The sequence below is a fragment of the Amphiprion ocellaris genome, chromosome 11, assembly GCF_022539595.1.
Source record: "Amphiprion ocellaris isolate individual 3 ecotype Okinawa chromosome 11, ASM2253959v1, whole genome shotgun sequence".
In the NCBI taxonomy this organism is placed as follows: domain Eukaryota; kingdom Metazoa; phylum Chordata; class Actinopteri; family Pomacentridae; genus Amphiprion; species Amphiprion ocellaris.
The window spans coordinates 5,198,048-5,221,111 of NC_072776.1; the positions used below are offsets into that span (position 1 = coordinate 5,198,048).

General features: G+C 40.1%; 1 protein-coding gene across 1 annotated transcript; it reads left to right on the forward strand.

Moving 5' to 3' along the window:
• The first annotated feature begins 270 nt into the window (after positions 1 to 270).
• Positions 271 to 23,029, forward strand: ints6 (integrator complex subunit 6). Its single transcript, XM_023265458.3, has 18 exons — positions 271 to 717; positions 802 to 879; positions 2,101 to 2,250; positions 8,946 to 9,035; positions 10,513 to 10,696; positions 12,996 to 13,121; positions 13,403 to 13,554; positions 14,272 to 14,424; positions 15,157 to 15,289; positions 16,282 to 16,376; positions 16,453 to 16,563; positions 17,168 to 17,377; positions 17,465 to 17,591; positions 17,685 to 17,827; positions 17,919 to 18,105; positions 19,380 to 19,724; positions 20,769 to 20,862; positions 21,489 to 23,029. The coding sequence occupies exons 1-18, from the start codon at positions 607 to 609 to the stop codon at positions 21,580 to 21,582; spliced, it is 2,583 nt and encodes an 860-aa protein (XP_023121226.2). The 5' UTR covers positions 271 to 606; the 3' UTR covers positions 21,583 to 23,029.
• Positions 23,030 to 23,064: the final 35 nt, after the last annotated feature.

The window sequence follows — 23,064 nt, forward strand, 5'->3', positions numbered from 1 at the left end:
AATAAACGCCTCGACGCTCCTAAAACACGGCGCATCGCCACATATGATGTGTTCTTTAACACTATTCGACGTACAGAATAATTTCTTGCATTCCTTCCTCTCGGGCGAGCGGGCATGCGCAGGAGACGCTCAGCTTTGGCCTTATTTGGATATGGTAATGAGCGATTTGGAATGGCCAAACAGGGGCGAGGGTTTGGGCATGTGACCGTGAAAGAGCGCTTGGGGGGCGGGTTCAGGCGCGCAGCTTAGTATAAAAGCGCCGGACAGACAGAGCGCAGTCAGTGTAGGAGAAGCAGGGACACTGTGAGGGGAACTTTGGTACGATGAAACTTAGGAATATTTACTAAATAGTGTAAAAATTAACAAAATCCCTCGTGAATCCATAAACTGCCCCTAGGGTTTGAGGATTTTAGTCTAGTTCGCCCGGAAAGGGCTTCTACACTCACTATTCTGACACTTTTTTGAAAGAATGTGTGAGACAGACAGTTAGCAGCTAGCTAGCTAGCTGAGGGGGGAGAGAGGCGGCAGGAGAACAAAAGACTTTTTTTGCGTTTTGGTCGGTTGTACTGACACCAAGTCCATGCAGAACGTGTCATTACCATCACAATGCCCGTTTTACTTTTTCTGATAGACACGTCCGCTTCCATGAACCAGCGCACCCATCTGGGCACTACCTATCTGGACGTAGCTAAAGGCGCTGTAGAGACCTTTATGAAGGTACTGTAACCCGGACCCGGTCTGCTGGGTGAACCCGGACCCAGAGCCTCTCCAAATAATAATGATTCTCTGCTATCTCCACAGCTCAGAGGGAGAGACCCGGCCAGCCGAGGGGACCGGTACATGTTGGTAAATTATGAAGACGTTCCGTTCGGGATCAAGGTAGAGTTTGTTTTGTCCGGATTTACAGATTGACTGTCCTCCTCCGCCGCTGCCACCGGGCTGTGATCTACATCAGATCATTAGAGAGGAGAGGAGAAAAAAATACATCAGATCAGTACATGTAGAGGAGAAAAAACCTTCAGGAGGAGCTTCATACCCCTTTTAAAACATGGCCGACATTTTGTTTCAGTGTGAGCAGCAAGGAACTCTGGGAGTTATTTATCCAGCGAGGAGGTATCTGGAGGGGGGAGAGGAGAGGAGAGGAGGAGGTGGAGAGGAGGTGATATCTGGGGGTAGGAGGAGAGGAGGAGGTGGGGGACAGACTAGACTACTAGATAGATAGATAGATAGATAGATAGATAGATAGATAGATAGATAGATAGATAGATAGATAGATAGATAGATAGATAGATAGATAGATAGATAGATAGATAGATAGATAGATAGATAGATTATTCATCCTGAAGGAAATTCAAATATTCAGCAGCTTACATACAACATAAATAACAAAAAGACAAAACAGGCAGATTAGTAATCAGATTAACATTAAAGTTTAATACATACTCTGAAAAACTTGCTGTACAATACTATAAAAAACAAATTTTAAAATCTATAGCGTACTAAATGTAATTAAAATTCAATATACAGTATTTGCACATTTCAAGGCACCGTGATTTAAAGTGACTTTGACAGATAGGAGGACAACAGTTGTATTAAACTACCTAAGATGCATTGACATTTTACACTCACATTAGTTCTACTGTGATTATAACAGACCAAATTACCACTTTGGCTCACTTTGTTTCTGGTCCCTGAAGCCGGTTTCTGTAGCTGGAGAACCAGATCCAGGTCTGATCTGTCACATTATCCATGTGTTCAGTTTATCAGAATCAGCTTTCATGGACAACTGCGTGTCACCCAAGGAATATGGAAATAGAATAATACAAATAAAGAAACTATAGAAAGAAGAACAGGGAAAAAACAGTAGTAATAAAAATAAATACAATACAATATATACAGATATCTACAAACTAGAAAGGAATATATAAGCACAGTAGTAGAAAATGATTATTGCTTTTTAAATATTTTTTATTTATAGAGAGGAAACGACCTGTTTGGAAACTATCAGCTCAGATAAAAACACTTATTGATTCATTATTTTTTGTTCATGTTCTTAACCACATGTTTCTTTTTTATTTCCTTATTTTTTTACTCCACAAGGCCGGATGGAAGGAGAGCCACGCCACCTTCATGACAGAGCTGAGGAACCTCCAGGCCACAGGACTCACCACTATCGGCCAGTCCCTGAGGACCGCTTTTGATTTACTCAATCTGAATAGATTAGTGACTGGGATAGACAACTATGGACAGGTATGTAGCGCTGGAGAAGGACAGATAGTCAGGTTCATGATGAAGGTGCGCTATGCCCTCCTCCCCTCCTCCTACCAGAGATCTCCCCCTTCACCTCACCCTGCTCCCCTTCCCCCTATCCCCAGTCTGACAAGCATCAACCACCTGCATACTGTGAACCCACACATCCTCAGTCATACGACACAAACATGAGTGGAAAAAGAACAGGAACAGCTTAGTTTATTTACAGCTCGGTAACCGTTGTCCATTTCACCACTGATCCGGTCTCTTAAGCTGCTTTCATGCTAATATTTTTTAATTCTACACAGATAAAAACTGCAAGTTAGCTTCTAAACAAAACTCCAACAGTGTATGATGGATTTGCAATATGAGGTTTTATTAGATAAATCAATGCAGGCTAATATAACAGGTCTGCATTAAATTAAATATTTAATAGGGATTGTAATGTTTAAATTGTTGAAACTTTTCATGAAGCTTTTCATGACAATATTTTTGATTCTATACAACTAAAAGCTGCAGGTTAGCTTTTAAACAGAACTCCAAGAGTGTATGACGTATTAACAATATGAGGTTTTATTAGATAAACTAGTGCAATCTGACACAACAGGTCTGCATTAAATTAAATATTTAATAAGAATTATAAGGTTTAGATTGTTGAAACTTTCATGCTAATATTTTCAGTTCTATATAGACAAAAGCTGCAAGTTAGCTTCTGCACAAAACAACAGTGCATTATGTATTTACAAGACGAGAACAGCTGTTTTATAAGATAAACTAGTCCAGTCTGATCCAACAGGTCTGCATTAAATTAAAATTTTTTTATAGCGGTTATAATGTTTTGTTGAAACTTTTCATGCTCATATTTTTTATTCTACACAGATAAAAGCTGTAAGATAGCTTCCAAACAAAACTCCAAAAGTGCACGATGTATTTAAAATGTCCGTTTTTATTGTATAAATCTGCCTTTAACTAGTGCAACAGGTCTGCACTAAATCCATATTTTTAATAAGGGTTGTAATGTTAAGTTTTATTGAAACTTTAAATGCTAATTTTTATATATATATATATATATATATATATATATATATATATATATATATATATATATATATATATATATATATTATATACATATAATGGCTCCAAAATTAGCTTCTACACCAAACTACCAGTGCATGATGCCCTTCCAGTGTGAGGTTTTATTAGATAAACCTGAAATGACTGCAGTCTAATACAATAATTCCGCATTAAATCCCCATTTTTTATGATGTTTGTAATGTTTAATTTCATCTAAACAGTTTCAGAGTGATGTCGTTGCAGCTTAACAGTCAGTTTAGAGGCGCTGCTGGATTTTATTGCATTATCCTGAGAGGTAATTCTAATATTAGATCACCGTCGTTGACATAAATAGGTTGGACAAAACATTCAGAACACCTTTTAGTACACGCACAGCTTTTAAAATGGCTCTAAATGCTTCCTTAATATAATTTATACCTAATTTTAATGAAGGCAACATTTATTTTAAGGCAGATTATTTAACTTTTTTAGTTTTAACCAGACAGACTGAATAAATTGGCACTTTGTGTGGTGTATAGGCAGGCGGAGGGCTTTTACATGTAGATTTAGGTTTACATTCTGTGTCTTTATGAACATTTTTTATTTTTTTGCATTTTACCTAAACATCTGTCGTTTTACTGCTTCAGAGATTTAAACGGTGGAGTTGATGATTGCTTTATTCTTTTCAAGTCGGCAACAAGCAGAGTGATTCGTCTCACAAGAGCGTTCTTAAATTATTAAAACCTTCTGTTCACAAGATCGTGAATGTTGCAATATTCAAGGAAAAGGGAGAAATGCAAGGAGATTAGAAGAGATCTTGGTTTTATCGTGCAGCTCTGTCCCAATATGTGAATTTGAAGCGAGTCTCTGGGCCCGATTCACAGCTGTAAGATCATTGCAAACAAATATTCAGTGAAGACCACAAAGTCTGGAGCTAATACGTTGTCGTGGTGCCGCCTGATGACTTCACCTATTTAAGTCTGTTTTCAGTCACCGGGAGTGAAGCCATATGAGAGGAGGGATAATAAATAGAAGGATTGTTTACAGCGTTAGAATGCTGCTGTTATGTCCTGGCTAATAACTGATCAAAGTCTTGATTTAAAGTTAGCAGAAAAAGAGGAAAACAGAAAGCAGCTTACAGGAAATGCATCACCTCAGATTATAAGACTTTATTAGTCTGTATTCAGGCAGCAGGACAGGTTTTAATGTTTTAATGTCCAGGCTGTACTTGGTCTGCGGTTGTTTCAGGATCTTGATGGCTGTTTTCCAGCGTGGTGGTAAGTGGGGAGGATGGAGCAGTAATGAATGTTGAAGCAGCATTTCCTGGTTAATAACTGGAGGATCCTACCAGCTGGGGTAATGCATACATACAGCATACATAATGCATGTCAGACGCTCTGGGAGTTTAGATGTCAAACAGCAGCGACGCCGTCAGAGCGGCTCATCGGGAAACAAACAGCGGAGATCAAGGTTACTGTGTCCCTCACTGCTGACCTCTAATGACAGGTTGATCTGACAATAATTATAATTTAATGACCACTTCTCTCTGCTCTGACCTTTCACAACTAGAACAGGTCAGTTTCTGAACAGATGGCGCACTCCCATTGCAATTACTGGTAACCATTCCCTTTCATAAAAGAAGTGCTACAGCAGCCATTTATAGAGGGCTTTTAAAATCTACTACCTTTCAAAATGTGCTTTTAGTCTTTAAAACTTATTTAAAATATAAGAAAATGTGCATCAGGCTCCTATAGCACAACATAGCTGCTCTAAATAGCCTGTTTAGTTTAATTGGAACCCAAAAATACTCAATTTCCAGCCATGAAACTGAAAAAAATAACATTTCAGAGGCTGGTAGCTTTAATTGTTGGCATTTTTTCTTGATGAATCAATCAATACTTTGAGTTTCTTAACTAAACAGTTGATTGTGAGCTGTTTTCTACTGTTGTCTTCAGTTTAATTTCTTTTTCCTTTCATTAAAGATTAACCTTAAATTAGTTTCAAGAGTAAAATAGGTGCACTTCCACGTAAAAGCTATTTAAATAGCAGAGTCAGATGGAAATCCCGTGTTGCCTTTTATCAGTACCAATAACTGTTTGATTTGAACCAGATTTAGGGTGCAGATAATGGCGATAAACCTCATTTCCTCTGCATATGTCTGTATATTTTAACACAGACAAGATGAATGGCTTTTCTTTGAGCAGCCAGGTTTCATCAAACCTTCTGTCGTGTTTTTTCAGTCTCTCTTCAGCTGCAGATCAGATCCGAACCTAAACATCATGGTGGCTCATGTGTTTCGCCGGCTTCGTATTCAGAAACCTCGCTGTCATAACTCCGCGCCGCTCGCTTTTCTTTCCAGTTTAACTCACAGGAAGAGTCCACTTTGATTTGTCGTCCCGAGTGCTGAAGGTGTGCGACGTTCAGTGGGGTAGAGAGGCAGTAGTGAGCCTGTGGAGGAGTTAATGTTGCCCTGGAGGGCTTCTGTCAACAGGAACAGAGAGCCCTCCAGGTTGCCAGGCATCTGAGGCGACTCTCCCTGAGTGATGGAGGTGGAGGGGGGTAATCCTGACACTGATCACAGTTTCATTAAGAGAGCAAAGACAGCAGGAGTAAGGGAGGACAGGAAAGAAACATGATCTGACTGGTGATGTTTGAGTTCACGGTGATGAATCTCCATCATCATGGATGGATCTGACTGCATAGAAATAACTATTATATGTTTATCTTCATTAACCAGCTCATCTTCTAGTCTTCAGCATGTCACAAAATAGAGACGGACTTTCCTAAAGCACCCAGAGATGTGATTAGACGGCTTGCTGAGTCCATTAAATGACTCCGAATCTAAAGTTATTCGGTTTAGTGTCCCATTAGGAAGAGATGGGAGGCAGGGAACCACGTCTGAGAAGCTGGAACCAGAAACTGGCTTTGGTTAAAATGTGGTTGATTATAAGAATATTCTGGTTTCCTAGACTGTTACCTGTAGCCAGCTGTTCTGTATTAATGACCAAAAATCTAATTATATGAGCAAAACATAAATTGATGTGACACAGATCAATTATCTCATAGTTTGTCCATGAAGTGACCTTAAATCTAAAGGTATTTAATTTACTGTCTCATAGGAAAGACATAAAAATCACATTTTAGAAGATCTGACCTGCAAAAAAAAAAAAAAAAATTATACCTGATTATTGATCAGAATCTTTATCAGTTATACTGGTAGCTTCCTGTTCTGTATCATAAAGACCAAAAATCTAATTTTCTAAAATTCTTTTTTTTTTTTTAAAGCTTTGTCATCATCAGAACAAACTGCAGAGCAACAGTAGAAGCTAATAGGGCTGATGTGACACAGACAAATTAATCGCTCACATTTTGTTAAATCTAAAGTTATTCAGTTTACTGTATGAAAAGGAAGAAAGGAGAGGCACATCTGGGAAGTCTGAACCAGTCCAAGTTTTTGCTCAGAGTGATTAAATGTGATTATTAGAGTATTTAGCTGCTTGTTTTATGTCATCCATCTCTTATAATGACCCAAAATGTAATTATTAATAGAGACTTAGAGGGAAATTCTGTTATTACAGCAGCTTTATATTCAACAAGGGGGAAAGCAATAAGACAACAGAGAATATTAGGGTCAGGTATAAAGTGAAGGTAACATAAAATAAAGTAAGAATATAGAAAATCTATAATAATATAATAGCTGTGATTGGCTTTTTTTAAGGGAGCTGATATGACAACAATAAAATCATTACTTAGGTTGTTTGTCTGTCAGATGTTCAGTCTGCTGTTGTTCAAATCGTTTCATGATAAAATGTGATTACTGATCATGAGAATACTTGCCGATCGTGCTGCTAGCTTCCTGTCTTGTATCATCCATCTCTTGTGATGCCTAAAATCTAATTATTATCATCTGCTTTTGGCTTTTTATAGCTCCATCATGACCAGAACATAATGCCACAGAAACGGTAAAGGGAGCCGATGTGACAACAATAAAACTATAACTTACTTTGTTTTTGTCTGTAAAATGGCTGTAAAGTTATTTAATTTAATGTCTCATAAGGAAAAGATAAGAAGCATTTAAGGAGCTGGAGGCAGAATCTGCTTAATGTGATTATTGATTAGGAGAATAGTTGGCCTGCAGTTTTGCTTCATCCTTCTCTTGTGATGACCCAGAATCTAATTTTAATCGCCGTGTTTGGCTTCTTTTAGGTGTAATTATGACCATAACGACACAGCAACAGTAGAAGCTAAGGGAGATGGAATTATCACTCCAGTTATCTTGATCACCATTTCATTAGCATGCTGAGCAAGGGCCCAGAATCATAAAGGGATTTTGGGAAAGGAGTAAAAAAGGCCAGGTTGTCATGGATACCTTCAGCAGTATCCTGCTCTGTTTATTCTGGACTGTTTGTGTAACTTGACAGATCCATTATTCAGCAGAAAGCCTCCAGGTAGAGCTCTGTTAGTAACCAGAACAGAACTACAGGTAGACCCCTGTTAGTAACCTGAACAGGACTACAGGTAGAACCCTGTTAGTAACCAGAACAGGACTACAGGTAGAGCTTCGTTAGTAACCAGAACAGGACTACAGGTAGAGCTTCGTTAAGAACCAGAACAGAACTACAAGTAGAGCTTCGTTAAGAACCTGAACAGGACTACAGGTAGAGCTTCATTAGTAACCAGAACAGGACTACAGGTAGAGCTTCGTTAAGCACCTGAACAGGACTACAGGTAGAGCTCCGTTAAGCACCTGAACAGGACTACAGGTAGAGCTTCATTAAGCACCTGAACAGGACTACAGGTAGAGCTTCGTTAAGCACCTGAACAGGACTACAGGTAGAGCTTCATTAGTAACCAGAACAGGACTACAGGTAGAGCTTCGTTAAGCACCTGAACAGGACTACAGGTAGAGCTCCGTTAAGCACCTGAACAGGACTACAGGTAGAGCTTCGTTAGTAACCAGAACAGGACTACAGGTAGAGCTTCGTTAAGCACCTGAACAGGACGGTCTTTAGGAAGTCTCTGCAGTCGGCTCCGGCCTGCTGACTGTTTGGTGACAGGACTGTCGAGTTGCGTTGAGGGTTTTACGTTCACCCGGTTATTCGGTGGAGATCCCACACAGGCTGAAGTGATAAATGCAGCTCCAGTTTGGTTTTATCAGCTGATGTCATGAAATATTATGGGGTGTAGCAGAAAAGGGGTCTCCTGTAGCTCCTGAGGTAACATTCTCTGCAGAGTGGAGGATAGAGTGGACATCTACTGCAGAGTTATAGATGCTAAAGACCTTTACTGCTTCTATTTATTATCCGCCTGAGTTTCTGCTTCTCACACCCACTCCCTGAAATAGGCCCCCTGTAGGTTCTCTGTTAATGATGCATTGTCTGCTTCTATTTATGCCCAGTACCATAAATAATCACCTGCTAAACACCAGGATTCATTTCACCCTGTCACTGTTTTAACTTGAAGTTAACTGATGCTATTTGTTCACTTTTAATTTTGGATAGCTTCATTTTTCTGTCTGTGTAAAGCGTCCCTTCATTGAGTCACCAGAAAGGAGCTTAAATTAATGTGACACGTTACTTCCATCGTTTTGTTTTAAATCTAATCATGAATGTGTCTTTCTTTTGTGCCTCTCTCTGCAGGGAAGGAATCCTTTTTTCCTTGAGCCAGCCATCATCATCGCAATCACCGACGGCAACAAGCTGACCAGCGGGGGAGGAGTCCAAGACGAGGTCAGCCCACACTTCCTCAAAGACGACCAATCAGGAGGACTTCCTGCTTGGTTGGACGACAGTTCAAAATGTTCACGATAACACAAGCACACATTACTTTATGAAACCCTTTCTGAAGAGTTTGAACTCTCTCTGCTGTGAAGGCTGTTTAGTAGTGAAGATTAGAATCATCCCATAATGAAAAAGGTAAAGCAGTCCTGTCCATTTCCAGGCTCACATTTAACCCACATTAAACTACCACTAACTTATAAATCATTGTCTTAGAAGGTGGAAACAAATGCTATTTTTGTCATTATTTTTTTTTGTAATTTTACTCAGTTGTTCCGTAAACTACCAGAAAATCCTCATGAAAACTCCTCACAACTCCCCAAAGCCTGAGCAGATGAATTAATGCATTTAAATGTAAACAACAGCAGAAACATCACAAAAATCTAAAAATCCCAGTGAATAATCACTCTTGAGAGGCTGCAAACAGTGAATTTTTAGCAATAAAAATGCAAAACATTCACTGGTTCTTTTTCTAATGAATTGCTTTGCCTATTTTAACCTAATTTATTAATAATCTTAATTATTAATTAAACCCATAGTCTTTAAAATGTTAGATAATCTTATAAAAGGTCCCTTAAGTTCTCAGGATGAAGTCTGGAAGCAGCTGGTTTTTTTAGATTGACTGAAGATAGCAAGTTTAACTGTGATATACATTCAAGAAATTCAGCAGCTATCACATTTGAGAAGGCAGACCCAGTAAAAATAGTATATTTCTTATTGATAAATGTTGTTTTCAACCTTTTTGTTTTCATATGTAAAGAATAATTTTACTGAGATCATTTTAGCTCTAATGATGCCGGTAATCATGAGAAGATTCCTCAGTAACTTTCATCTCGAACTGGTCATTTCTGTCTCTAACTCTATAATATAATATTCTACATGGCCCCTTTTTAAATAAACTGATTAATAATAATAAGTTGTTATCTCTAAATCTGGGGGATTTTTTAAAATAAAACTTTAAAGCGAAACTTTTCAGGAATTATTGGAATTTTCTTCCTGAAGGTTTTGCAAATTTTCAGAAAATTCAGGAATTTTTTTGCTGAACTTTTGGATTTTTTTCAGACAAGGAAACAATATTTTTTGGTGCCGGTAAATGAGGACAACAGGAGGGTTAAGAATCATCTGGAGAGAAAACTGATGACAGAATGGAGTCCTCAGACGCTGAACTTACATCTGCAGGTTGTGTAATGTTTAAAACACAACCCGGTCTCACAGCTTAGATCATTTTTATCATAATAAAAGCATTTTTTCTGCACTTTAAACTGGGAAACATGCAGGAAATTGGTGTGAAAACCAAATGTGATCCCTGTTCTGATAAATGAAGGTTCAGTCTTTTGTAGTCCAGAACAACCAGTAATGCTACAGAGAAGCTCTCTGGGTTTAAACAGGGAAGGAAACATCTCATCCTCTGGTATTTCTATCTGTGCAGCTCCATCTGCCTCTGACCACCCCTCTGCCGGGCAGCGAGCTGACCAAGGAGCCCTTCCGTTGGGACCAGCGTCTGTTCGCTCTGGTGCTGAGAATCCCCGGAAACACCTCGGTGGAGCCTGAACCCCTCGGTGGCGTCCCGCCCGACGACTCCCCCATCACCCCCATGTGTGAGGTCACTGGAGGTAGGGTTTGGTTCACGTGTGATGTGTGTTTCACGTAAGGATCAACGTTTCTCTGCCGGTTTAGCGTCTTCTGCGGCTTTAGAGGAGCTTTAGTTTGAGCTCTGAGAAAGCATCTGGAGATCAGCTCTGGACTTTAACAGAATGTAAAAGAAAGAGCTGCTTCATGAACTGTGGACATGGAGTCTGAAAGATGAGGGAGGTTTCTGTGAATGATGCTGCTGAGGTGCATTATGGGAACTGTAGGCTCCAGTCTGACAGACAGCCTCCCCCTCAGTCCCACCACATCTCTTCTCCAGACTTTATGAAAGCATTTCTTCCAAGTTCACTGCTTGAAGTCATGCTTTATTTTAGTTTGCTGCGTATAAAACAGTGATGATAAATGTGTTTTGTTTATTATTGTATCATACATGCAGATATTCCCAGCTCACATTGGATTACAGAGCACAACAAATAGCATTTAGCATGCTGCAGAGTATTTTAAACAGCCCTAAAGTTAATAAAACCTCCTCAGTTTCTCATTCATCATGTAAAATTATAACCTGAAGGAGATAAAAATTAAGTTTTTAATTTTCCTTCTTATCCAACATTTCAGACAGTTTGTTTGAACTTAAACTGTTATTTCATCAGCTGTACACCCAGATCTTGAAGTTACTCGTTATTGTTGTCAAATTACCATTATTGTTTTAGTGGTTAGCAGATGAATGTGATTATAGCGTTAGTTTGGAAAGTCATCCTAGTTCCTCCACCCTAAAAGCTGCAGCAGTGCCTGGAACATGCTGGGACAAGCAAGGAGTATTTATAACTCCACATCAGAATAGATGTTTGTTAAATGATTCTGGACCATGAATCATCTCAGGACAGAGGAAGGGAAGAGGAATGAGTTTGCTGTTTGGGGGTTTTCTTTCTCTATTCTTGGGTTGGGACACTGATAGAGACGGCTGGTTTTCAGCCTGGAGCTCTGGTCTCAGCAGCGTCTTCCTCAGCGTTGTGTTTACTTGTTTCCAGTACAAACACAGTGAGCTCCTGTATGAGCCGCTGAGCAGCGCTGCTGGAGTTGTCCCAGGAGGGCAAGAAGGCTTTATTCAGGTGGACTTAGGTAGTAATTGTTAATTTAAGGTTAGAAAGACCAGATTTTCCCTCCTGGTCTGGGATTGGGACTACTATTGTCTTGCTTTAAGGACTGTCAGGACACTTTCTGGACAGAGATGTAGATCTGTAGTCCCCCCTGATGTAGCATAAGCCTAACCCTGCCAGGTTAAAGGAAGCAGCAGACTGTTCTCCTCCTGTCTCCTGGATGTGGAGGAACACACTAGAACGATGCTGATGGCAGGTTAAGATTAACTCAGAGAGCAGTCGGTGGAGCTGAATGCAGAACAGGACACAGCTCCATTGTCAGACGGTCTACAGAACATTACTGCTGATGGCAGACGGCCTTTTGAAATGATCGGTGAATGGGTGCATGAGAGGACACTGGAGGTGAAGTTGGAGGCAGTAAATGGACAGAAGGCTGAATCAGACCCATCAGTAAGAATAAATGTGTCTAAAATGATCTTTACACAATGAGCTGAAGCAGATTCAGAGTTTTTAGAGGCACATTTCCATCCAGCATAAAGGACTGAAGCTGCTCCATATATAGGAGAACAACTTTAACCTTTTAAAGGGACTCATTGAAATACTTTGAAATTCAGAGTTTTAACCCTAGAGTGTTATTGGAGGACAGAAGACTTTTACTTTTGTGACATTTTTCTAAATTTTTAATTTTCATGTTGAAATTCAAGGTCAGTGAAGTTACTATATATGGTTCCTGCCTGTTAATGGTAAAAAAAAAAAAACCCAAAACATTCATATAAATGTATTTATCATTACTTAGCACAACTACTCAACCAAAAAATGTGTGAGTTTGGTTGACTAATCCTGGTTAGTTTGGATGTTTAGACCGTAAATATGGAAGAAGACCGAGTCACAAGTCCGTCTTTTTCCAACTTCAGAGAAAAGAGAAAGTTTGATCTGTTCCAGGCCTCTGCCTAAAGTTAAAGACAGAGGAACATCTACAGCCAGATGTTCTGCTCAGTTTTTGAGATGTTTCTGCAGTTTTAATTGATGTAAACACCTGGCAGAAGGCATGAGTGTGTTTCTGTGACCCAAAAGCCAGTTAATGCTGCTTTAAAACGGCTTCAAACACATTGAATAGGATCCAGGTTCAACAAATGTGTAGATTTCCAGTTCAGTGATACTGAGTTGAGTTTATTGGTGTTTTTTTGTGGGTTTAAAGTTGTATTTCTGTGTCTGTCTGTTGCAGGACGTTCCTACAGCGTGTTTTCTCAGCGGATGTTGAATCAGTGTCTGGAGTCTCTGGTTCAGAAGATCCAGAGTGGAGTGGTGATAAACTTTGAGAAGACGGGGCCGGATCCTCCTCCACTGGAGGGTAAGAAGCACCTCAGATTATCCTAAACTTGTTCATGACCTTATCTCCTAAAAGACCTTCTGACATCTGCAGTCTGTTAGATTAGTAGTGGAGCCGTTTGTTTTAATAATCCTCTCTCAGCTTTTCTTTGCTGTAGTTCATAAATAGCTGCTGGATGCTGTTAACCCTAACCTCACTTCATGCTGCTGACACATTTATCAGAACCGTTTAGTTTGGTGTTCTAGCTCATAAACGCCCTCTGGTTGTTGTTTCTCCTGTGAAATCATCTTCTTCCTGCTCAGATGCTCCAGCTGAAGCGTTGAAGTCCGGTCTGCAGCCGTGGCACTGCTGTCACAAGCTGATTTATGTCCGACCCAACCCTAAAACCGGCGTCCCCATCGGCCACTGGCCCATCCCCGAGGCCTTCTGGCCCGACCAGAACTCCCCGACTCTGGTGAGACGCTTTACTTGCTTCATCAGCACATAAAAGAGAACATTTCTGGTTTTATTATTAAGTTTGTCTGGTTTTCTGCGTCACATAAGGCCTCTGTGTAATTTCTGGCGTTCGTATTTTGGACATTTAGTTGATAGTTTAGAGTTTACTCAGAGCAACAGCAGAATAATCCTAAAATTCTGCAAAATTTTACAACTTTATTTCAATTTATTCACAAATTACAGAGGCAGGACTTATTTGTGACTGTATAATGGAGCACCTTCTTAGCTTTGCTTCTTTAAACTAAAAGAACTTCCTGTGAAATGAGGGTTAAATAAATATAACACGGATGTTCCAATAAACATACAAACATGATAGAGATTTAATAAGGAAATAGACTGGGGCATAAAAGCTGCTTGTTTACGCAGACACTCAACAGAAAAAGTTCCTATAATAATAATAATAAATGTAGTAAAAAGGATGTAGTAAAAGACTATTTAAAAATATTTACAAAGTCCAAACTCTTGTCCTGTGCCAAAACAAACTCCTGTGAAAATAAATGAGTAGAAAAGTGAATTCTAAACTTAAATAAATGCTAACTATGTCTGGAAACACAAAATGAAGTCTGTCCTTATTACAGTCAAGCAGTTTTGCTGTCAGATATTGAATATTTAGTTTTACATTTCTGCAGTTAAATTATTAATATAATTAATGTATTTACTGTTCCTGTCCCCCCAGCCTCCCCGCTCAGCCCACCCCCACGTACGCTTCTCCTGTCTGGATGCTGAGCCTATGGTCATAGACAAGGTGCCCTTCGATAAGTACGAGCTGGAGCCTTCGCCGCTAACGCAGTACATCCTGGAGAGGAAATCCCCACACACCTGCTGGCAGGTACACCCTCATCACACAGGAAAGCCTTGTTGTATCTGAGAACGCATTCAATGAGGCATCACAATAAAATTCATCATGATGTGTTAATTCCACCACAGGAGATATGTGATGTTACCTAAAATTAGTGAATTAGCCCACATGTATCGGCTGATATCAGAATCGGAAATGGAGAGTTGGACAATATCAGACATCTCTACTCATTTTCATGGAAGAAACCTCTAAATATTTGACTTTGATACACAGACTAGTTTTTAGGGGTTTAATAAATGGAAAGAGAGGGAGATTAACTCTTAAAATATAAGTTACGATTACTAACAAAAGGCATGTTAAGATGATAGAAGGATAAACGTTCCCTTCAGAGCAACAGAGATTCAACCTTTAGATTTAGGTCAGACTGTCTCTCCTCTAACCAGCCTCAGGTTCAGTTTTACTGTCCTGCTACTGGAAGAAAAACCTCAGTAATTTCTTTGTTGTTCATCCATCCTGTGAGGCTGTAGAATCTTATACTGACCTGTGTGTGTCTATATAGGAAATTACAGTAAATAAAAAGATGGAAATGATGATAGACTTGGTTCTGTGTAGCTGTATCGACTGCGGGTTTGGGCTTCTTTTACCCTCTGGTGGTAAAAACAGTTCTGACCCAGTGAACCTTCAGATTGACAAACAGAAGCTGATGGAGGCAGTTTCATTTCAGGTTAACCTCTCAGTTATCTCATCTTCTCCGTCTTCCAGGTGTTTGTGTGCAACAGTGCCAAGTACAGCGACCTGGGGCAACCCTTCGGCTACCTGAAGGCCAGCACCGCTCTGAACTGTGTCAACCTGTTTGTAATGCCCTACAACTACCCCGTTCTGCTGCCCCTTCTGGGTAAGACGTCTGGATCTATCCTCCATCATGTTTACTGTCGCTGTGCTGCTGTTAGATCACTTCCTAAACAAACGTGGAGTTAAAAGTCTGCAGATGAGAGATTACCATCTTCAGCTCAGTCATTTAGTCTATTAAAATATTATTTTGGACTTTTTATTTATTCCACATATAAAACAGATGAAGATGTACAGAAATCACCACAGTTTTAAACCAGTCAGTCCATATCCGGATACCTTCAGTCAAAAATACAGATAATTCCTCCTTTCAGTCAAAAAACAGAAACCAACAACTATCCTGAATCCTGACTTTTCTCTAATATTCACTGACACAGATCAGTAAGCAAAAAACAGCACATGGAAATAAAATAAATACATTTAAAACAAATAAAAGAGGTATTTAGAGCTCTGGTATCATCGGTTTCCATCTTCTCTCAGATGTTTCTAGTTTCAGTTGTAGTTTTGCTGTAGTTTTCTCAACAATGAAACCTTTTTTACTGTCTGTCCATTCATGATGTTGGGGGATGATTTTGATCTTTTTCTTTGCTAATAAAAGCAGCAACAGGTAGCTACTATCTGTCTATCAGATCGTCAGGTGATATCCCAGGTATCTACAGGGTTGGGTCAGGAAGGAGATCAACTCAACCCAGAGTTCTTTTTATTTCTGTTTTCACTCCTCTAAAAGTCTGTGATCTTCGTTCAATCCCATAATATCTGAGTGAAGTCACCGTGCCACAGTTCCTCCAACAGATCTGATGTTTTCCTGTATTCTGGGATGACAGACGGGGTGTTAAAGAAACGCAGCTTCACCTTCCAGTCCAGCTCCCTCCATGTTGGACTGTTGGTTAATTTATGATCTGAGTCTGTTAAAGTTTGAAGCAGGCTGAGAACAAAATGTGGAATTTCTCTGCTGAGTAACATGAATATCCAGGAGGTTTTATGTTGTAGATGAACGTCTCATCTCCAGTCTGTACTCACTGGTTTTTCCTCTTGCAGACGACTTGATCAAAGTGCACAAGTTCAAGCCCACCATCAAATGGCGTCAGTCCTTTGAGAACTACCTGAAGACCATGCCTCCGTATTACATCGGGGTCAGTAGACGGCAGCGCTCTTCAGCACGCAGAGGGCACAAATGTTCTGTTCTTATGCCTGTTTTTATGCCCACAGTCCCTGAGGAAGGCCCTGAGGATCATGGGAGCACCAAACCTGCTGGCTGACAACATGGAGTACGGTCTGAGCTACAGCGTGGTTTCCTACCTGAAGAAGCTCAGCCAGCAGGTCGGTCCAGGTTTATTCCTGATCACATGTTTCTGGATTGTCTAGATTGCTAATTTGATTCTTTTTTTTGTTTGTTTTATTAAATCAGTTCAATTAAGAAATGGAACTTTAGTCTCTACGGCAGATTTATCTTATCTGTATACATGGAAAAGAGTTGTTTTGGAGTATACATGTAAAGAATCTAGTGTTGTGTTTCCACCTATGCAGCATTTATAAATCTATCTGTCTGTCTGTCTGTCTATGTAAATGCTTAATAATTAGTTTATGATCCAACATATTGTTGTCACAGACTATAAAGACTGTTAATCTTTAATTAATGTTAGCTTGTGAGTAATTAGAACTTGTTCTATAGACATATTCTATATTATTACATGCTCTGTTTATTCCCACTGGAGATGTTGATACATTAATAAATGCTCAGATTAGATTATTTTTCCAGCTACATTATAGTGTGTTATAAAGCTGTGGTTCAGTTCTGTACATTGCTCATAAATGGTAAAGTGTTTCAACTATTTTCTTCTGCATTAAGAACAACAGTGATTGTAGCTCAAGGTCATTTGCTATAATTCTAGTGTTAGCATTTAATCTGCTCCTTTTCTTCCAGTCTAAAATTGAGTACGACCGCCTCATTGCTTTGATCGGTAAGAAACCTCCATCGGAAGCCGGCATCAAGGTGCGCTGGCGGGGCGGAGGGATATCTCTGGCTCAGCGGAGGGATTTCATCCAGCAGCTGCAGAGTCTGACTGGAGATGTTCCGACTCTGGAGCTCAACCCCAAAGAGTTCCAGGGCTTCCACCTGGCTCTGCTCAACAAGGTACATCATTTCATTTCTACCAGTCACACATTAACATTTAATTTCCATATCTACTGTATTAACTCCTCTGTCGTCTGTCCTCCTCAGGGCTTGAAGCCTCAGAGCTTCAGGAATCCCTACGACATCCCTCGCAGCCACCTGCTGGACCAGCTCAGCAGAATGAGGAGGAACCTGCTGAACACCAGCGTCTGTACGCTGCGAGGACAGGACTCAGGTAGACCACTGCTCTACCTAAAAACACCCAAACATCATGTCCTGGTGACAATATTGATTATCTCCACATGTTGGTGGTTTATCTCCTGCACAGACCAGTTCCACAGCGTGCCGATCGCCCAGATGGGAAACTACCAGGACTTCCTGAAAGCTGCTCCTCAGCCTCTCCGAGACGCCGATCCTGAACAGCCCAAACGGTTGCACACCTTCGGAAACCCGTTCAAACTGGACAAGAAGGTGAATCCTTCTCACCCTGGTCCACTTCTTAACACATGAAGAATATGGGTTGAGAACATCTAAGTTGACCTTCTCCCTGCCTCTCCTTCAGGGCATGATGATCGACGAGGCCGATGAGTTCGTCACCGGCCCCCAGAACAAAGGCAAGAGACCCGGAGACAGCAGCAGCATGCCAGGTGGAGGTCCCAAGAGACGGCGCTGCATGTCTCCTCTGCTGCGTCTGGGTCGAGCCTACACGCCTCCAGTCAGCCCTCCAGCCAGCCCCAGAACCTCCTCAGGTGAGATCTGACACACGACACGACAACACAGATACGACTACTAACCTTTATACTGGTCTGTTGTTGGTTAGAAACAGTTTAGCTGCTCAGTTTTGCCCTCAGAAAGAAGGTTCAGGTCTGTAAGAACTCAAACCACCAGATTGAAGAATAGCTTTTTCCCCAGAAACTGATACGAGATGGAGCTGAACCTGAACCTTGCACTGCTACACTTTAATCACTCTGCTACACATATATATATATATTCTGACTTTTAATGTATTTTTACTATTTTTTTTTTTTTAAAGCACTGTATGTTGTACTGTCCACGTCTTTTAATGTTGACTTTGAAGCTGGTATTACCAACAACAATTTCCTTATGACTGGTGAGAACTAATTGCATAATGACAATAAGGATTCTTAATCTTGATCTTTCAGTCTTATTTTCTGATATTTTAGCTTCATTTCTTGGAACGTTTCTACTTTACATCATACATGATGTGAAGACACTTGACTTTAAAACTGTTTTGTTTTACATTTCAGCTGCTCCAACTCAACTTTCTTTCTCAAACTTGACAAATCTTCTCCAGAATCACTTGCCACTGGTTGAATCTTACTCCCTGGTCTAGAACAACACTCTTCAGTCCCTGTTTTTGGTCCTCTTTGGTCGCTGTTTTAATCCTCCCGTTGTCCTCATTTATGGCCACCAAAAAATATTGTTTCCTTGTCTGAAAAAAATTGAAAAATTCAGCAAAAAATTCCCCAAATTACTGTAAATTTGCAAAACCTTCACAAAGAAAATTCCAATTTTTCCAAAGTTTCTCTTAAAAGTTTTATTTAAAAAAAAAAATAAATAAATAAATTTGGCAAGAAAATTCTTGTAACTATTTTAAAAAAAATGAGTAAAAATCTTCCAAAAAATCCTAAAAATATCTAAAGTGATTCCATATATGTCAGTAAAACTTCTAATATTTTCTTTAAGAACATTCACATAAAAATCAACCAAAATCCAGCGAAATTTATTGGATTTTTGTTGATTTTTTTTTTTTTTTTTTTTTGTGAATGTTCTTAAACATTTTTTAACATTTCTTTTTTCTACCAAAAAATGTTTGAAAATTTCCCAAAAATGTTGAAAATGTGGACATCAGAAGTTTCACTATGAAAATTTTTTTTTCCACATTTTCAAACTTTAAAACGGGTCGATTTTGACCCGCAGGACGACACGAGGGTTAAACTGTTTTCTGTTGTTCTGAGTTCTATTTTTTGATCATTGTGGTTCTTTTTGAATCTCTCTCCAGATATGGACCTGAGCGACGGAGCTCCAGATCCGGACCTGATCATCAACCACCTGAATCAGAACCACTACGGCTCAGATGGGAGCTCCGACTCGGACGGGGAACATCCGTCCTCCGACCTCCAGGAGAACCACACCGATCACCGGGACGAGGAGGAGAACGGGCGACCCCAGGCCGGTGAGCCTCCGCTGGGCGGCGACGGAGGAGCGGAGATGGTTCTGATGGAGGAGCAGCCGACCCGCTACCTGTCGCCTGCAGCCCTGAAGAAGCACATCCACACGGAGACGACGAAGGTCAACAACGAGCTGAGGGCGCTGATCAACAAGGAGATCAGAAAACCTGGCAGACGTACGTATCCAACAGAAAATAACAGGAACAGCTTATAGAGGGTTCAGTGATGGTTCCCAGGTTTGATCCTGTTGATACCAAAGCAAACATTTCACCAGATTTACTCTCATAGTTCTTTACAGCAGCACCTGAAACACAAAGAAACCTCTACGGTTCTGTTTACTGCATTGCTGTTGAGTTAAATGTCGTCCCATTACAAGCTGCCACACAGTGTTTTATGTGTTTCCAGAAAACAGGACAGAAACCAGCTTCTCTTCCCTCATTGTGTTTTCCTCCTGTTTTGTCAGCAGAAACCACAGAAGTGTAGTCTTTAACATCCACCTCTGTTTGACCAGAAACTAAGAGGTTCCTCTCAGAAACAGCAAACTGAGGATTTAAGTTGGACCAGATCAGTGATTTGTTCAGAATAATCAGCTCTGATGCTTCACTTTTTATAAAAAACTATATTTTTACATCTTTATATAGAACAGCTGATGTTATCTAGTAGAAGTTTCGGGATGTAGGTGGAAAATGTTCACTAATAATTACAATAAACTCATCAAAATTAATCCTCCACCTCTTCACCAGGTATCATAAAGGTGGGTGTGGGAGTTTCGGTGTAAACAAATAAACAAACAGAATGAAAACATCAACAACTAAGCATCTGAGGCTGATTATAAAACCAACATCAGGATAATGGATGAATTAATAACAGCTGGGGAATGGAATGATTATTAAACAAAAGTTCCAACTTCTCAAATGAGAGGATTTTCTTTTTATTTATTAATTAATTAATTTATTTATTTATTTATTTATTTATTTATTTAGTCATTTCACTGCAAGATTTCAGGACGTCATCTTGGACTTTGGAAGCTTTTACTGTGAAATTTCTCGACTTTTTAACTCAGATTTAAAGATGAATCAGCCAGTACAATAGAAATAATCATTAAAATGACTCGGCTTGATCTCTATATTTCTTTTTCCTTGTTAGTTTTTGGTATTCCACCACATATAGAGAGAATTAAACCAGAAGCTCTACTATAATGATAAATCTTTCTGTTTCAGACTATGAGAAGATCTTCCTCCTCCTGAAGCAGATCCAGGGAACTCTGGACACCCGGCTCATCTTCCTCCAGAACATCATCAAAGAGGCGGCCAGGTAGAACATTAAACCCTAACCTCCCTAACCTCTGATGTGTTCCTCCTGCTCTCTGATAGACTCTAAATAGAACCACATGGAGCTGTGGTTCAGAAACTAATCATGTTTCACCTCCAGATCCTGAGTTGTTCACAGGCTTTACCAGGTTTCTTGGAGTAAACTGTAATTCTGCCTGTTTGTAAACTGTTTCAGCCAGGGAAATTCCCTGGATTTTGGTTGATTTTTATGTGAATGTTCTTAGAGAAAATATTAGAAGTTTTACTGATATATATGGAATCACTTTAGATATTTTGAGGATTTTTTGGAAGATTTTTACTCATTTTTTGAAAATATTTACAAGAATTTTCTTGCCAAATTTGGGGGATTTTTTCAAATAAAACTTTTAAGGGAAACTTTTAAGGAATTATTGGAATTTTCTTCCTGAAGGCTTTGCAAATTTTCAGAAATTTGGGAAATTTTTTTGCTGATTTTTTGGGGGGGATTTTTTCAGACAAGGAAACAATATTATTTGGTTCCCGTAAATGAGGACAACAGGAGGGTTAAATAAGCTCACCTGGTCATGAGAACAGGTACAATCTGCCGTTTTTGCTTCAGAATGTGACGTTTGTTGTTTCTCCTCCGCAAAGGTTCAAGAAGCGAGTTCTCATCGAGCAGCTGGAGAACTTCCTGGAGGAGATCCACAACAGATCCATCAGCATGAACCACGTGGACACGCTCTGAGACCAAACCGAACGTACCGATGATAAACCCTCTACACCCCGTCCCTGCAGAGACGAGACCAGGCAGCATCCGACTCTCCAACCGTCGCCTCTTCAGTGGACGCTCTGTTGTTTTCCACATAGGAAGGACTGAAGGACGTTCTGACCCCGGATGATGTCCAGAAGCAGGAAGCATTTACTGCTGCAGATGACGTGTCCCTATGCAAGGAGAGGTCAGATGTTTGTTCACAGCTGCTGGTTCTTCTCCTCTTTTCAGATATTCTTGTTTTTAACTAACAAACCAGAGTTCTGCTCTCCAGACAGAAAGTAAACCAGGACTGATGGCAGCGTATGTCTGGATGTGATGTTGTATCGGTGACTGTGAGAAGGGGTCGGCTGTGAGAGGTTTTGTGTTTTTGGACAACTCAGGGTCAAACAGGATCCAGCAGAGATGCTCATGATTTCTCCCCTCATGCCTTTAATTCAGTCACTTTCCTTCTTGTTGGGTCTTACTCTTTGTTTTGGCGTTTTAAGGAGGCAGAGAGTCTCGTTTCTGTTCAACTTACACTCCACTAACGGAGCACTCCTCTGCTCTTTATCAGCTCTAATGAGGCTCCAGGATCGAATCTGTCGACTGATAATTCATTCGAACTGAGTAGAAACTTCAGCGTACGACAAAGAAATGATTTGTTCCCTCCTGGGGATAAATGGCGCCACCGTCTGGAGACTGTAGACTTAAAAGTTTGTCTCCAGCAGGTTTTCAGAGATGAAGTAAAATAATAAATGATGAGACATCATTGGTCACTAATGTTGGAATCCAGGGACTAAAAGCTCAGGAACTGACTCCATCAGAATCAGCAATAAGACTGGAGCACTCCCCTCCCTGACTTCATCTTTATTTCAGCCTGAAGCAGCTGATATGCAACAAACTGCTAGAGCGTTGATGAGCCGAGGTCTGGATGTCGGCTGGTCGCTGCCAAATAACTTTAAACTCCCTAAACTCTCTCCCTCTCCGCCGTGAATCGCAAACCAACCCCTGGTCACTGAACAGGAAATGCACTTGTGTAAATTTGAGAATCTTTATTTAATGTAATTTAAAAGAAAAAGTACATTTTTGTGCCTAATTTTCCTCCTTTTTGGGGGGCTTCAGGCTCGTTCTGTGTTCTCAGATGTACACAAATAAACCCGAATGAGGGTCTGAGAGGTCAGGAGTTGGTTTGTGATTCGAGGCAGCCCTCTTCCGTTCCCTACTCGGACAGGGACCAAAATCTGCCATACTGTCTTTGTTTGTGAAGAGGCCGCTACCAAAAGAGTATTTTGAATACACTGTAAAGATGTAAATAACCCTAGAGTACTATTTAAAGAGAATGTTCAGTGGAAAATGGCCTTTTTGTAAGTATTTCCATGAATCAAATTTCTATTTTACACTGTGAAGGGCCGTGTAAATAAAGTGTTCTTTAAACATCTGACTCTTGGTGTTTCTGTTAATGATAATAAATAATAA